Here is a 15,136-nt window from a genome sequence, read left to right as displayed (position 1 = left end):
ACGTTCGTGCATCCACATGATTACACTGTGGTATGGCTAAGAAAGGAGCCAATCCACGTTTAGTGTATCCCGTGGACTTACAATGCCAGGTACTAATTCGATGTAATTTCCTTTCTTGAAATTACTTCGAAAATACTTTAATTGCCCCCATTCCTCCTTCCCCTTTCGCTACCATCCCCACGCCCACTTTTACTCCTTACCCCACAAATTCGAAGTAATTTCCACTAAGTAAATAACATCGAAGTAATTTATTTTGTGAAAACAACGGGGAATGTCCTGTGTCTCCCTCTTCAGCCGATTCTCACTTCAGCTTTCTGGGTCTGGCTTCACGGCATGGTCACTTGCTTCAGCTCTCATTGGGCCTTATTATGTGCTGTGCGGTAACAGTGAAACAGACAGTATTTTCAAATACAGCTGTTTTACTGCTTCGCATAGTGATGGATTTGAGCACCCGTGTGCAAAAAAACATACGTTTGTTGGTGGAGGTTTTACCGCCACTTATAATGGTATTAGTGGCCAAGGCAGAATTACTGCATGCAGTAATTCTGCTTGTCCCATTTTCCGACCTGTAGACTCCGAAATGAGGAAAAACAGCAACCCTGAATCATGCAGTACATTTCCTTTATCACATGTGGTATCATTAATTCAGTTTGGCGGTATTAGCCTAGCTAAAACTGCCAAACTTGTAACAAGGAACATTGGGCCTCATTCCGAGTATGCCAGTATCCTGGCGGGAGAGCAGCAGGATATCAGCATTTGCTACTTACCTTTACTGGCAGTCGGTCCGGCGGCATTGCTGCTGGATTACTAGTGGCGGCGGTACGGTATAAATCCCCATTCCGTCATGTGGCGTTAGTGAGGGCTTTTTTGGCCGGTAGGGTGCCTGTCTTACCTCCCCAGAGGCCCCACCAGCAAACTCGTAGTCGGGCAGGCCGGTAAAGAGCCGGTATCCGGTATCCACAGATACCAGCATTTTTTTACCGGACCACCTGACTCAGAATGAGGCCCATTGTATCTGAAGCAACAGATCTGTCCCTGGCCCCAGGTGTCAGCCTCTGATTGCACAGAGTTGTCCTTGCTCTGTGACCCCATAGCTCTGTCAATCGAATCCTATCTATATATGTTATAGAGCATGTTGTGATAACTAACAGTCTTGATGTACCTTTTAAATAAAATCCCTGTGCTTAAAAGGAAAAAATATATTGTATAACTACTTTAAAATTGTTCTCTTGTTTGTTTCAGCCCCAAATCTTAAAGGCCGGCCTCGCAAAAAGAAACTGTTTTCACAGAGGAGAGATTCGCTTAATGGAGTGAAAGATCCCCCCAATAACTGTGATGGCAAGGCTGTTGCCAAGGTAAAGCACTTTGGACTTCTCATTTTGCTGCACATACCTATTCGGATAAATTGTTCAAGTGAAGCTCTTTATTAGCTCCCGGAAATCTCGTAGAACGCGCACTGTCTGCGCAGCAGGCTTTAGACCGCAATGCTACTTAGCAGACAAAGCGAGAGATCCAGCTTGTTTAAAAGTAGGGCATCGCTCGAGCACTGACGTCACCCAGTCTTCAATTTCATTTTCTCTAACAGTGACATACTGGAATGGTGTGCGCCGAGCAAAATAAACAAGATGAGTGCCAGTCTCCATTAAACATACACTTCACGTTTTAAAGGTCAACTGGCGAAGGAAATTAGTCACTTACACAATGAGCAATCTGGCCACTTTACAGGATTTCTTGATAAACCTTTTGTGACAAGGGTGGCGAGCTTCAGTTAAAACAGGCCCACTTCATTCCAATTTTTCATTGTTTTAGGACAATGCCTGTACAGTAACGTGAGATCTGCTCCCAAGTGATAATCAATGTCCTCTCTCTGTGTTTACTATTGATTCGAACGCCCCCTGCCTGCAGCTGTCGGAAGAGTAGGCGTGAGAGTTTCCATCCTTTTTTAACAGTCAAGCATGTTCTTAGAAATGTTTTTCTTCCAAGTGGACCATGACAGATTTATATGTTTGTCTTCAACGTGCTTTGTACATAGCGTGCATCGCTCCATGGTCGTGAAAGTGCCTTAAAAATGAAATTGTATTGGATTGTACTTGTCATTTATATAGCGCCTTTTACCATTATTATAGTCTGAATGCGCTTGAATACAAAATATATATACCCTTTGCCACTCACATGAGAGTGCTTTAAAAATGTGCCGTACAAAGTAGCTTAAAATCGGTTTATATTAGAGCACAACTACCAATGCAATACCTGTCCGTAACCACATACACACCAGCATTACAAATCTTACTGTTGGTTTAAACTTGTGCATTGCTTTTTTAGCCACAGTTCTCCCCTACTCATGTTTCTTGCTGCATCTTAAACCCAAGATTAACATATAAGCCTAATTCAGAGATTTTCTCCAGATACTGGATGCAGACTGTCACATCTTTCCTAACCTCGGGTCTATAACGAGGGCACCGTTGCCCCCATTCCAGCACTTGGCACATTAATGCCATTAGCACCTGCCCAAAATGATGGGACAGAGCTAATTTAAAGTATTTTCCTACCGCGAAGGGGACGCCTTCCGGCGTTCCAATCACAGATGGAAAATACGCTTGCAAGATGGCTGCCATGGAAAGGGAAGGTAGTACTGTGTATAGAACCCCTCTTCCCTTTCTATGGCGGCCTGCGGGAGCCAAGATGAATCTGTGGCAGCGGCACTCCCCACCGCCAAAATAAGCTAAGTGCGGAGTGGGATGGTTTCAGCCCGCGGTCCAAGCCACCTGATTAGCTGGCTTCTCCCACCAGGGTGCTAAACGTAATTCCATCCCAGGTAGGTAAATCTGCTAATCAGATCACCCTTTCATAAATTCCATGCCAAAAACGCCTGTGCCCTGCCAAAGCACTATCCTGATCTGCAGCCCTTGCTCTCCAGTGGGACAGAGCAGGTTCAGCGGTCACAAGTGCCCATTTGGCAGCGGCTGTGATTGCCAAGTCACTGCAGTGCAGGGGCTGCATTTGAGACATACAACCACATAACTATGAGAGTTACTATCCTGTTGGCAGCTGCACACTTGCCTGAGTTTAAGGTATGGTGGCTAGTGTCTCTCATAATTATACAAACCACACAAAATTGATATCACACATGTGTCAGCCCTGTGAGCCCAGCTCTACTTTGGAAGTTGTATGTGTCCCCCCCCAGCCAGGCTGTCTCTGCTGCTTTAAGCAAGACTGAAGCCTTTGGGTTTGCCTCTCTTTGATCCCTTGTGTGCAAGTAACACCCTCTTCAGGAAGCTGTCCTGGGAAGTGGAATCAAAGGGCATATTTTTCATAAAAGGACTATCCTCACAACAGGGTTCTGCATACTCAAAGGGCCTTTGATGCTATTGACAAGGGGAGGGCGGATGGTTAGTGTAGACGGGAGGAGCTCCGACCAGCTGCCGGAAGATTACACCGTCTTGTTCTCTCTGCCTTAATCCTCTCTTCCTGTCCCTCAACTTTCCTTGGCACAAAGCACTTAGGGTGTGATGTCAGAATGCAAAAAACACTCTTTTCAAGAACAGGGACTGGACCCCTAAAACAGGCTTGCTTTAGTCCAAATGTCTGTGTACTCTTGCCTTTAAAAGAAGCAGTCTCCTAATCCTTGATTCACTTTGGAACAAACCCCTGAGGAAGAACTTATTGGATCTCTGTTGGGACAGTTGACTTTCCAAAGCCCTCCGACAGTGAGGTGAAGACTTGGGGCCTGATTTACAAAAATATTTTAATATTGGAGCAAGACTTGCTTCTCATCCAGCCATAACAGCCATAACAGTACCCAGGACCTCACTGTTTTGAAGGATGAATGCAGTTGTGTGCCAGCCCCCCTCTGTTTGGGAGCCCAAGAACAAGGATACATTGTGTTCCTGAATTGGGAAACACAGCAGCCTGACAGTCAAGCCAGGCAAGATCCCTGTGTTTTTTTGCCATTGTACCATTGCACCATTGCAAGTCGTGATTCAAGCCATTCGACCCTGTCTGAACCAACAGGACCACCCGGAGCTGCTTTTGGCACTGGACCATTCCCCGGCCGCTATTCTGCACTCTCTAACCAGTTTGCCACTGCTTGAAGCTCATCGTTGCACCTACCGCATTTGAGTGGTTTTTCTAACCGCCAGCATCTTCGTTGCCATTTTCATCAACAGTCGACCAGACCCTAGGGGACCTATCAAATCCCCACTTTTGAATGCCACGCCAGATCTATCTGACTCAAACTGCGTATCCAGTCACCAGCATCTTGACCATCAAACCGACTGGCGAACAGACCCTGGTGACTGAATCTGAATGCTGCTTCAACATGCCCTGGAACCGCCAGCATCTTCGGTGCTGACCTTGGCCTCATCAAACCGTGACCCATGACCCTGCATCAGACTGCCTGCCTCGAACTACTCATCCTGTCAAAAGCACCTTTTCCGTTGAACCGACCCTTATGGTCACGACCCACACTTCTCGAACCGCAACAAACTTTTGCTCGGCATCAGCTCCCCATCTGGAACAACACAATCAATGCATTTCAGCCTGATGTAAACCACCTTAACAGTATCAAGGACCTGGTTCGACGTTGTTGAAACACCAAGAACTGCGGAAAGGTGTTATTGACTAATAACTGTCCCCTTGGACGAGTTTTGGGCTCTAGACACTGGGTAAATCATTTTAATCCCTTTTGCACACAAGCGCATATCCTTTTAAAGAACATTGTGGTTATTACTTTCCTTTCTTCCACTGTTTATTTACCCAGAGTGCTGCTTCTTGCTAGCTGGCATATTCTGTATTCTTTCTACAGGGGTAGGTTTGTTTGTAGTGTTTTGTATTTAGTCATTATTGCAGATGGTGAGCTTAATTAAAGTGTATATATTTATAGAGCCTTGATTGGACATTCGCTTTACTTTGGGCTGTTGTACTTTACATTTTGGGCTGCTGTTGAATCACATTCACACCCCTCTTGAGAGTATAGGCTTCCCTTGGCCCATGTTACTGCAATAGGTGAAGGAGTTATATCTCTTAACTATGCCTGTTTTACCTTTATAATTGGGTTCACTCTTGGTTTGTAGAAGCATAATAGCAGAGTAGGCACTTTGATCTCTACTTGTTCTTCTGCAAGGCAAAACTCAGTCCATCACAATGCACTCTTCCCTTTGTGAGAATTTTTCTAGATATTTCCCTTCGAGGAACATTCGATCAACTAATCTACTTTGTGTACCTCGGGTTTCTAAAACTACAATTGGTGGAGGGATTTCTTGGTAGAGGCCTCAATTTTATGGAGCTTGCTCCTTTTTTTCTTTTTGTGCTATTGAAGACAATTTTTCTTTTAGGAGGGCTTTAAAAACGTTCCTGTTTACAGCTGGGATGTAGTGCTTTGCACGTGTTCTCTGATTGCCCCCTTTTCTGAGGCTTAGATCCCTTAAACGCCAGGAACGCCTCAGTTTTAAGTTGAGCTTTATAAGTGTTATTTACATAACATAACAATGTGTGACTAATTTATCTAGGGGCCTCATTATGAGTCCGGCGGTAGCTGTGCTGGTAAATACCGGCACAGCTGCCGCCAGAGTCTTTTGTTTCTGGCGCCAGGCAATGCGGACCTACCGGGGCATTACAGCCCCCGCTGTCCCGGTAATTCCCTATTTCCGGGCGCCGGAAAATATTACTCCCCATTCCCATTGAGTCTCATTGGACTCAATGGGAATGGGAAGGACGGATGCACCGGCACCATTCATGAATGGTGATGGTGCATCTGTCAAGGTCTTACCGGACCGGTACACTCGTAATGAGGCCCTAACTGCTCCTCCGATAATGCACCCCTCATGCTACCTTTTTCAATGAGAAAGTAGAAACCATCAAGTGCAACACCGCCCCCAAGACTGCTACCCTGGTACCTATTTTGTTGGTCCTTCAACAACTGTCCTCTTTACCACATTCAACGCCCCCCCACACCCCCAGAGGAATATGATCTGATCAAAATAGGGTAAGGACTGAAAGTGCCACTGCCCAAACAGGCCAATATCCTGCTAATTCGCTGAAGGGGTTATAACCACACTACCCCAAACACTTTCCTCCTTATATAATACCTCTTTAAATGTTGGCTCTGTACAGATCCTAAAGATTGTTTAATTATTTATTTAATTTCTATAGCGCAAAACAAGAGCCCTCAGGCATAGAAGCTCTTAAACAAGACAGACAAACACATAGCAAGAATAGAAACATCAGTTCAATACAAGCCATAGCTTGGCAACCAGGGAAGAACCATTCACAGTATTGTGTAAACTCAAAAACAGAGACATATTAGTCTGGCTTGCTACCTATCACAATACAGTCTGTGTCATTCCCAGCGCACCAGTCTTTAATTTGCACTCTGCAAAAATCGAAGATCTTGAGCTCTAACGCAGCCATAACCAACTTTGGATTGTAAGCAAAAAAGAGCCGTATTTCTCAGGGCCTCTCTTGAATCTATCCATGCTAGTTTATTTACATTGGTAATGTTTCTTTCCATCACCAAATTTCTGCAGATCAGATCTGTTAGCTCCGGCATACAGGCCTTCTTTACACGGATATACTTTCGAAATGGCAAAGTAACTGGATCATATGTATGGTTAACTGAATCCAAAGGTTTATTGTAGGCTAACAAGGAATTTCCTGGTGAAGCCATAGCTATCAGTCCCACAGAGGGACAGGAATCCAAGCCACTAGCCACAGGCTGATGTATGGTATTCTCCTGGAGAACAGACGACTAGGCGTTTTTTTCAGTAGAGCTAGTTTGACACGCTACATCTATCATAGTGCTGCTTTCCTGAGAGTCCACTAAATCAACTTGAGAATTTTTATCTGCCTTATCGAAGGGCAAATGTGCAGTAATCGCATCAAAGGAGTCAACCCAAGCAGTAAAATCAGAACAGGAATTGCACTGATTACATGCTCCTCACTTTTTCATAATTCCCAAATGAGCGTTTTTTTCTGCACAATTGCTCTTAGTTCTTAAAGACATGGTTGGATCCTACAACGCTATCACACTCATGTAGGCTAGTAGGACCCTGCTGTGGCCATATTCAATAATGTCTGCCTCCTTAGCAATGCTCTGAACTGCTATTTAGCTACTGCATATACTATAAATGCTTTGTGTGTCCTGTAACAACATGCCTGAGCCTCAACAATATTTCTGATTTCATATTTTAGAAATATCAGTTTAAGATACAATTACGTTAGTTTCATTTAAGTTGGACATAGCAAGAGGAAATGTGATTCAAATTCTCAATCGCCGTAATTCTGCAATGGCATTTATCTGTAACAGCAGAGTCCTATTGCCTTCTGCAGGCTGCAAGAGGCCGAATACCCATCCTCCATTTGGTGTAAAGTGTGCATGCACCTTTGGGTGTCAAGACATCAAGATACCATTCATAGCTGTATATGAGTTTCCTGCTCCAATATAAGTAAAAACTTTGGGAAGTCCTAAGCCCAGCGCTTCTTATGACTTCGTCCCTCTGCTTGTACGCTCTTTTAACTATGCCCTTAGAGGCATTATTCATTGCTTCATGGGTAAGCCAGAGTTCCTCACTCCCTATTCTATAAAGTGTTTCATTTATGTACTGGCACATTTCACTGTCTTCCCTCCTTCCTGAGCGAGGATGTCCTTGAGTTCTTCCTTGTAAATCATAAGGCGTGGCGAGCTACATAGTCTCACCCAGTAAAGCAGTGGGTTCCATTTTGCCAAGGGCCCTATGTCTTGTTGGCCTAATTCCATGTGCAGAGGTGCCGTAGTTATGGCTGCTGGAAGGCCTGATTCGTCTTTTAAGAATTTTTCAATTGGCAACGGGGTCGCACAGTCCGCAATGCTCAGAAGTCTGACCCATAAAGAGCAGCCCGCTGTGCTTGTAGTGTGTAAGCCTCTGTTCAAACCCCTACTGCACCCCCTCCATTTTTCCTGGCAAAATGTACAATGGTGCTGCTGTACCTTGACAATACAACCCCCGTTTTCTCCATCTGGCTAACCCAAACCCCCTTTTCGGTCATTCTCATTCCCAAACATTCATAAAATTGTACTTGTTCAATTGTCTCGCCAGTCTGGTTTAAATTTAGCTTTGTGCGCTTTTTCCTATTCCCTTTATATACCATTGATTTAGTGGGTGTCAGGGAAATTAGTGCCACATGAGATACATTTGCATACAATGATTCTAAATGTTTTCACATTTATCTCATGAATATTAATGAGGGATATCCTGAAAACCCGCCAAGTGTTTGGCCCTTGAGAGTTAGAGTTGGACACCTCTCAACAACAGCAGATATTTTTGGAGAAGTATCAAAATCATCAATCTCCCGAAATCACCTATACTGATAGCACAGGGCCGGACCCCGCCCTGTGCAGGGCAAATGGGTGGGGTTAGTCAGATTTCACTATCGCCAGTACACCCCAGACTGGTATGCTGACCTCAAGCCATAATTTCAGCCCACCAACTGTTGTGGGGCTGGAGACAACAATTGCAAAATCGTCAATCTTCCGAAATCCCTTATACTGATAGCACAGGGCCGGACCCCGCCCTGTGCAGGGCGAATGGGTGGAGTTGGTGAAATTTCACTATTGCCAGTACACCCCAGGCTGGTATGCCAACCATAGGCCAACATTTCAGTCCACCAACTGTTATGGGGCTAGAGCCAAACCTGAACATACAAACACACTTTCACAAATATATATATATAGAGATGTAAGACATCAATAGTGCACGTTAGCAGTGCCAGTAGTGTAGGGCCAGCTGTAAATTGAATTTGATTGTAGTCTACCACGTGGCTTATAGTTTGAGGGATTGCATCCACGTTTATCGTGACGTTATGCTATGTGTCTTTTCAGTAGGAAATGACTAAGGCATGTTGTTATCTCTGACTAACCTGATAATGTTGTGTTCTTCTAGGTAAAGTGCGAGGCTAAGCCAGCTTTGCTAAAACTCAAGAGTAACAGCAACACTAATTGCAAGAAGGCAATCGAAGAAAGTCCGAAGGTCACCCCTGGTGAAGAATGCAGGGCCGAAGAGCAAACCTTTCTCGTGGCACTTTATAAGTACATGAAAGAACGGAAAACGCCAATTGAAAGAATACCATATTTAGGTTTTAAGCAGAGTGAGTATATCATTTCATGTTTATGTTACTATACACGTAGTGTGAAATATGAACGACTGGGGAATACTTAATTATGCTTGGGTTCCCCCTTTAAAGTTCTACTGTGCTAATAGGAGGTTGGTGAATAGTTTATGTATTTACTTTAGTTTGTGGGGATTTTAAATGTTAAGCATAAAGAACTTTTCAGTAGAGCACGTTACGCCAGATTGAGGTACATTTCCCCGCATCTAAATACAAATTGCGAAGATTCGGGTTTGTTGAATGCGTGTCCGATGAAAACCCCCTTTTCTTAATTGCACTGATATCCTGTTCCCCAGGCTGCATGTCCGCCTTGTTTCTGTTGAACTTCATCGTTGTTTCATTAGAGCAGTTGGTTGCCACCTAAGCACTGCAAGCTGTGCACGTTCAGAATGCTTTCACTTTCCCTCACAGAGCCTGCCATGAACTATATGTCGCACTCTAGAGATTGACAATTGAATTATTTAAATTGCACACCAGTAATTTATCAGTCACGGACAGAACATTCTATTCCTTTTCATTTCAAGTGCCTGGGTCGAACAGGCCAACAGTATAATTGTGTCAGGGTTTCAGGATATACATGATTTAAATATTTACGTCACCTTTAAGTATACGTGTTTCACTGGAGATCATTTGCATATGTGTTGTTCATTCTGAATACCCCAACTGGATGAATGTCGCCGTTTCGTGGATGAAGGACAGCCCCCCAGCCCTGTACATTACCTACATATTTTACTTGATTGTCAATTCTGAAATCTAAGACAAAAGTAATGTCACTAGTTAGGAAGTGACACTGGGCCTCATTACACGGTAGGCGGTAAGGGTTTACCGGTACCGGTAAGGGCACCGGTACCGGTAAACCCTTACCGCCTTACTACGAGTTCCCTTTGCGGGACCCGACCTTTACGGCTGGTTTTACCAGCTGTTAAAGTAGGGTGCCGCAAAAGGACCTTGGTACTAATTACGGTACTGCAATTTGTGGTACTGTAATTAGCGCCTTCCCCGTTCCCATTATGCCCTATGGGGGCAAAAACTGGGAATGAGGAAGTGCCGCCCCCGCTCACCTTGGAGTAGGGCGTTAATTCCGCCATCCACCAAGGCGGACACGGTAAAATACCGGCGGCACATGGTTACCGCCTACCGTGTAATGAGGCCCACTTTCCCGAAATGTTCACTACAACAATACCAAATGAGAACTGCCTAATCCATGTGTTACATGGTCTTACTCCCGATTACCTTTCTTCACTGGTCTCATTCTACACTCCTTCGCGCTCTTTATTCTAATACCCGGTTTCGACTGGCAGTTCCAGCCTCTCCTTGTGCACAATCACGTTTTCGTACACTTGCGCACTTTGCTCCCTTGCACTGGAATCTTCTTCCTCTTTCTATACGTTCTATTACCTCTTACTCTTTATTTTGCAAAGCATTGAAATTACATTTGTTCATTTTTGCACTGTTTTTATAAATTTGCTATGTAAAGCACTTTGGATTAAGGCGCTATATAAATAGCAAATACAAATGAACACTTGTGTGTCCTCTAAAACTTTACTTTGATTCCCTTCTGCTGTAAACACGCTCTGTTGCTTTCCGAAGCTAGGCGCACACTCAATAAATACTAAATAATAATAATAAAATATGCATGTTCCCATTAGCAGATATAATCCTTCTCAGTGGATAACCTCTTAGCTACTTGCTATATGCAGACCCAGTGGCTATTAATAGCACAGGATGGGAGTGGGGGAGTAGATCTTGCAGAAAACACACAAACGATTGGCCTACTAGGTGCCTGATTCATGGATTTTGTTTTGCACGGTTCAAAGTGAGTTTGCACTGCTGACTCATCCATGATTCATGGAACTGTGCAAAGTGTATTTTTGCAGTACAAAGTCATTTGTGCAGTACAAAATCACGTTGCACTGCAAAAATACACTTTGCACAGTTCCATGAATTAGGATTTGTGTCGGCAGCGCAAAGTCACTTTTCAGCAGTGCAAATAGTTCCATGAATCGGGCCCTAGATGTCAATGTGATGCCCAGCTTTAAAGGCTTAGAATTTGGGATTCTGCTGATTACTCCTTAGTTACTATAGCCACGTGCATTCTAGTGGTGTCATTTAGTTGTAGGATACAGTATGCAACGATCATCCGTTTGGAATCTACTTGCCATTATTGAACCCAAACTGTAGTTTGAACCTCAATTAAATGCACTATTCGGGAATAACAGCTAGAAGCAAATGACTGGTTTTGCTTGTCCACCCCTGAATATTTAATTCTGGGCAGTTTTTTCCGGATGACCAATAAACAGGCATATAATTACGACATAAATCTTTTTTTTTTTACATGTTCTCACTCATAGCATGACAGTCTTCATGTATGTAACTACTTATAACCACTCCAATAGCACCTATGCACTTTCTTCCTTTGCTGTATTACTGCAATAATTTGTCAAACTAAGTTCCCTCTCACAAATGTGAATCCCCAAAGAGTTCATACACTTGGAATGATGGCGCCAGACTCCTCCTTTACCCATCAGCATCATTACAGCTTTTATGTTTGTAGATATGTTGGAGGCTCCGCAAGTCTTTCGAGGTGCAATTCACTTTACTCTTGATTAGAGTTTATTTATTTTATTTTTTACATTTGTAAAGCACCTAAATCCTAAGGCATCAGGGCGCTGTTGCAACCAGTTACATGGTACATAAACTTAAGGGCCGGATAGAAATTCTGCAAAGGACATACAAAGAACAATGCAATGCAAGATATTATGGCACATGGTAATTGTTTGCAGAGTGTTTGGCGGGCGGACCAGCTAGGCAAATAGCCAGGTATTCACTGCCTTACATAAGGGCCAGTAAGGGTCTTCGGCTCTTATAGCAGGGCCTTCCAATGGTTTGCAGCTACCGTAGGGAAACTGACCCCCCCCATTTAGTTCTTTTCACTTTTGGAAGGGCCAGCCGATGAGCGTCTTTGACTTTGATCTATCAATTGTCTGAAAAAGGTATTGCATGTAGGTGTTTCTCAGACATCTGTGTGTGATCGTCAACGTTTTAAAGATAATCCTTTCCCGGGTAGGGAGCCAGTGGGCCTTTCTTGTAGTAGCTTTTTACAAAAAATGTTTAAAGGTGCACGCAGGGCATTGTTTTGGATTATCTGAAGTTTGTTTGCTGAGGTTCCATTTAGATGTCCCGGCAAAGAGGACATTGAAATAATCCAATATCGCCCCTGTGATTGCTCTAGCAATAGTCAGGCAGCTCGCTGGTGTCAGGAATTGTCTCGATGAGTTGATGAGCGTAGCAGTGTAAGCTGCCGCAGATGTCACCGCATTAACTTGTTTGGTGAGCGATAGTGAGGCATCCAGGTGGACAACCAGTGTTTTGACCGTCTTTGAGACAGGAATCTTGATTCCATTTATAGTGAAGGAGGTATAGAGCGGGCTTAGTTTTTGTAGCAGATGGAGGGAGGATCTCCATCTTGTCACTCAGACATAGAAGGTTTGTAGGCATCCAAGTCTGTATTGTAGCATAACGTTTGTTTAGCATGAGTGAGTCTTCTTCGTAGGAGCTTCATAATGGTAGTAAGATTTGGGTGTCATCAGTATAGTTGGTATAAGATATGCTGATGTCCTCCAGGAAGTCGAATAGGGGTTTGGTGAATAAGTTGTATAGGGAGGGGGAGACACAGGAGCCTTGGGGTACGACACACGGAATGAGTATAAGCAAGGCACTAGCAGTGTCTGAGAAGACTCTCATGGAACGGCCTTCTATGTAGGAGGCGAACTAGGAGGTGGCTTCGTGGGAGAAGTAAGGTGAGGTGGTGACATAGTCTTGTTGTCTACTAGGTCAAATGCTGCTGAGAGATCCAGTAGTAGGAGGATGGCCGGTTTGCCCTCATCTCTGAGGGAATACAGTTCACTATTTATGTCTAATAGGGCTGATTCAGTGCCATGGCCTTGGTGGAAGCCTGATTGTCGAATCCCTAAGATGTGATGTGTTTCCAGAAATTGTTGTATCTGTTTGTATGCAGCTCTGTCCAAGTTGTAGCATGCCTATTTTGGAACACAGTTCATTCTTAATATTGGTGCACCAGGTTTCGTCCTTGCTAATCGTGTTAGGAGCTGTTACGGGTGTCTCTAGCTCTCTGAGGATTCTGAAGAGCTCTTTTGAGTTGGAAGTATCCTTCTCGATTCTAGAATTGTAGACTTGGCTGCTGAGATGGCTAGTTTATATTCCTTAGCAATCTAATTGAAAACCCTTTTCCGGAGCGCTGAGGGGCCTTTTTTCCAAATGGCCTTTGCCTGTCTTCTTAGCACACAAGACTTGGAGGTCAGTAGTGAATCAGCTGAGGTGGCATGTGGTTATGGATTTCCTGGGGAGGAGGGGCGCCACTAAATTAACTGCTTTGGTCAAGGTGTTAGCATAAATGTCTGCTAGACTTTTTGGGTCAGAAACATTAAGGAGTTGACTCTCTGGAGATTTTCCAGCAGCTGCGGCCAATGTAGGAGGGAGCGAATGTGTGGAGGGTGGCGATTGTTTGAACGCCGGCAGGGAGAAGCTGAGGGTGTTTGAGGTGACCAGGGGCAGAGGGTGTTTGAGGTGACTATGATTTGGCTGTTCAGATCGGCTATCCAGTCTAAGGTTCTGCCCTTGTTATGGGTCTGAGCAGCAACACAATGACTGAAACCCAGGCTAGAGAGGGCATTTGCTACCGTGGTGCCTGCTGTGTCTAGAGGGTCGTTACGGCCAAGGTTGAAGACCCCAAATAATAGGACTCTCGACGTGGGCTTGATGTTGTTGCCCAAGTTGTGAACATGGTATGGTCTTTATCGAAGGAGGCTTGCTATGGGGCCTGGTTGGCAGTAGATGATATGTATATATGTATAGTGATGGAATATGAGGGGGCAGTGGTGAGTTTGGTGGAGAGGCGTTCACAGTGGCCCTTTGTAGAAAAACTGCATGGTCTGATTTGAAGGGAGTCTCTGTGAATGAGGGTGATGCCGCCACCTCGGGCGTTTGGTCTATTGCACCCAAGAATCGTGAAGCCGTCTGGCTAGACTTTGGAGAGGGCATGGCCTGAGGCTTCGTGGAGCCAGGATTCCGTGATAGCCAATAAGTCTAGGTTAAGCGTGGGGATCAAGTCGGTGATATCTAGGGCATGTGCCAAAAGAGACCTAGCGTTAATGAGGGCTCTCTGCAGCATGAGGATGGGTTGGTGGGCTAGTGGCATGTAAATGGGGTGGGCGACAGCAGCGATCTGGCTATGGGGGACAGCACATGAGAGGGTGCTCTGGTTGAAGTGCTGTGTTCTAGGTTGAGCAGATTATGAGTGCTGTAAGTATCTGTGGGAGGAAGGCTGAGCTGGGAGATGGCAGGGTTCTGAGGAGAAGTACGAGTGCAGCTCACAGTTCATAGAGCATTCTGAGGCTTGTAAGTCTCACAGGCTGCGTTCGTAGTGGAGGGGAATTGCCTTATGTGGTTCCTTGCGCCCAGGTGAGTACTTCTCCTAGTGGTGAGAGCAGAGAGTTGGGTAAGGGTGAATTGTAAGTGCCTAGTTTGTAGCCTGGAGTTCCTTACTGTGGTGAGTGCTGGGGTATAGGACATAGTTTGCTTGGGGATCGACGTGGCGCCTGGTGGGGACTGGCAGCGGACCATCCTGGCCTTATGTAGGTTGGGTGGGGAGTGCTTGTTGACAGCCCTCTGCAAAAATGGAGTAGTAGGCTTGGGAGGCCCGTTAAAGGTGCGTTTGTGCAGGTGGGGACCCTGTGTCATACTAGAGTTAACTTGCTGGGGTAGTACGTTCGAGACTGGTGCAGGGCGCCTGGCGCTCCGCGCAGGCATGCTTGCAGGGCTACATGCTGGGAGCGACGTGGATGCTTTCTGAACGCTGTGGTGACGTGGAGTGCTGCCGAGGCTTGGGAGACATGAGCGACCCTGCCGTTGGAGTGGAATGTGAGGGATAAGTGTGTTGGCCATAAGCAGGTTCGGCTGGAGGCGGGGGGCGGTG

General features: G+C 45.1%; 1 protein-coding gene across 3 annotated transcripts in view; it reads left to right on the top strand.

The window, feature by feature from the left end:
* The window catches only part of ARID5B (AT-rich interaction domain 5B), a 654,996-nt gene that overhangs the window by 519,845 nt on the left and 120,015 nt on the right, over positions 1–15,136 (top strand). For all 3 annotated transcript variants that reach the window (XM_069611202.1, XM_069611201.1, XM_069611203.1), the window contains 2 exons: positions 1,243–1,355; positions 8,916–9,120. In XM_069611202.1, coding sequence (XP_069467303.1) covers positions 1,243–1,355; positions 8,916–9,120 — 318 coding nt within the window. The remainder of the gene's footprint in view (positions 1–1,242; positions 1,356–8,915; positions 9,121–15,136) is intronic.

This window comes from Ambystoma mexicanum, chromosome 8 (genome assembly GCF_040938575.1).
Source record: "Ambystoma mexicanum isolate Mex_15411 chromosome 8, UKY_AmexF1_1, whole genome shotgun sequence".
NCBI lineage: Eukaryota > Metazoa > Chordata > Amphibia > Caudata > Ambystomatidae > Ambystoma > Ambystoma mexicanum.
Note: the sequence above shows the minus strand (reverse complement) of the source record. Positions and strands in the feature narration are given on the sequence as shown.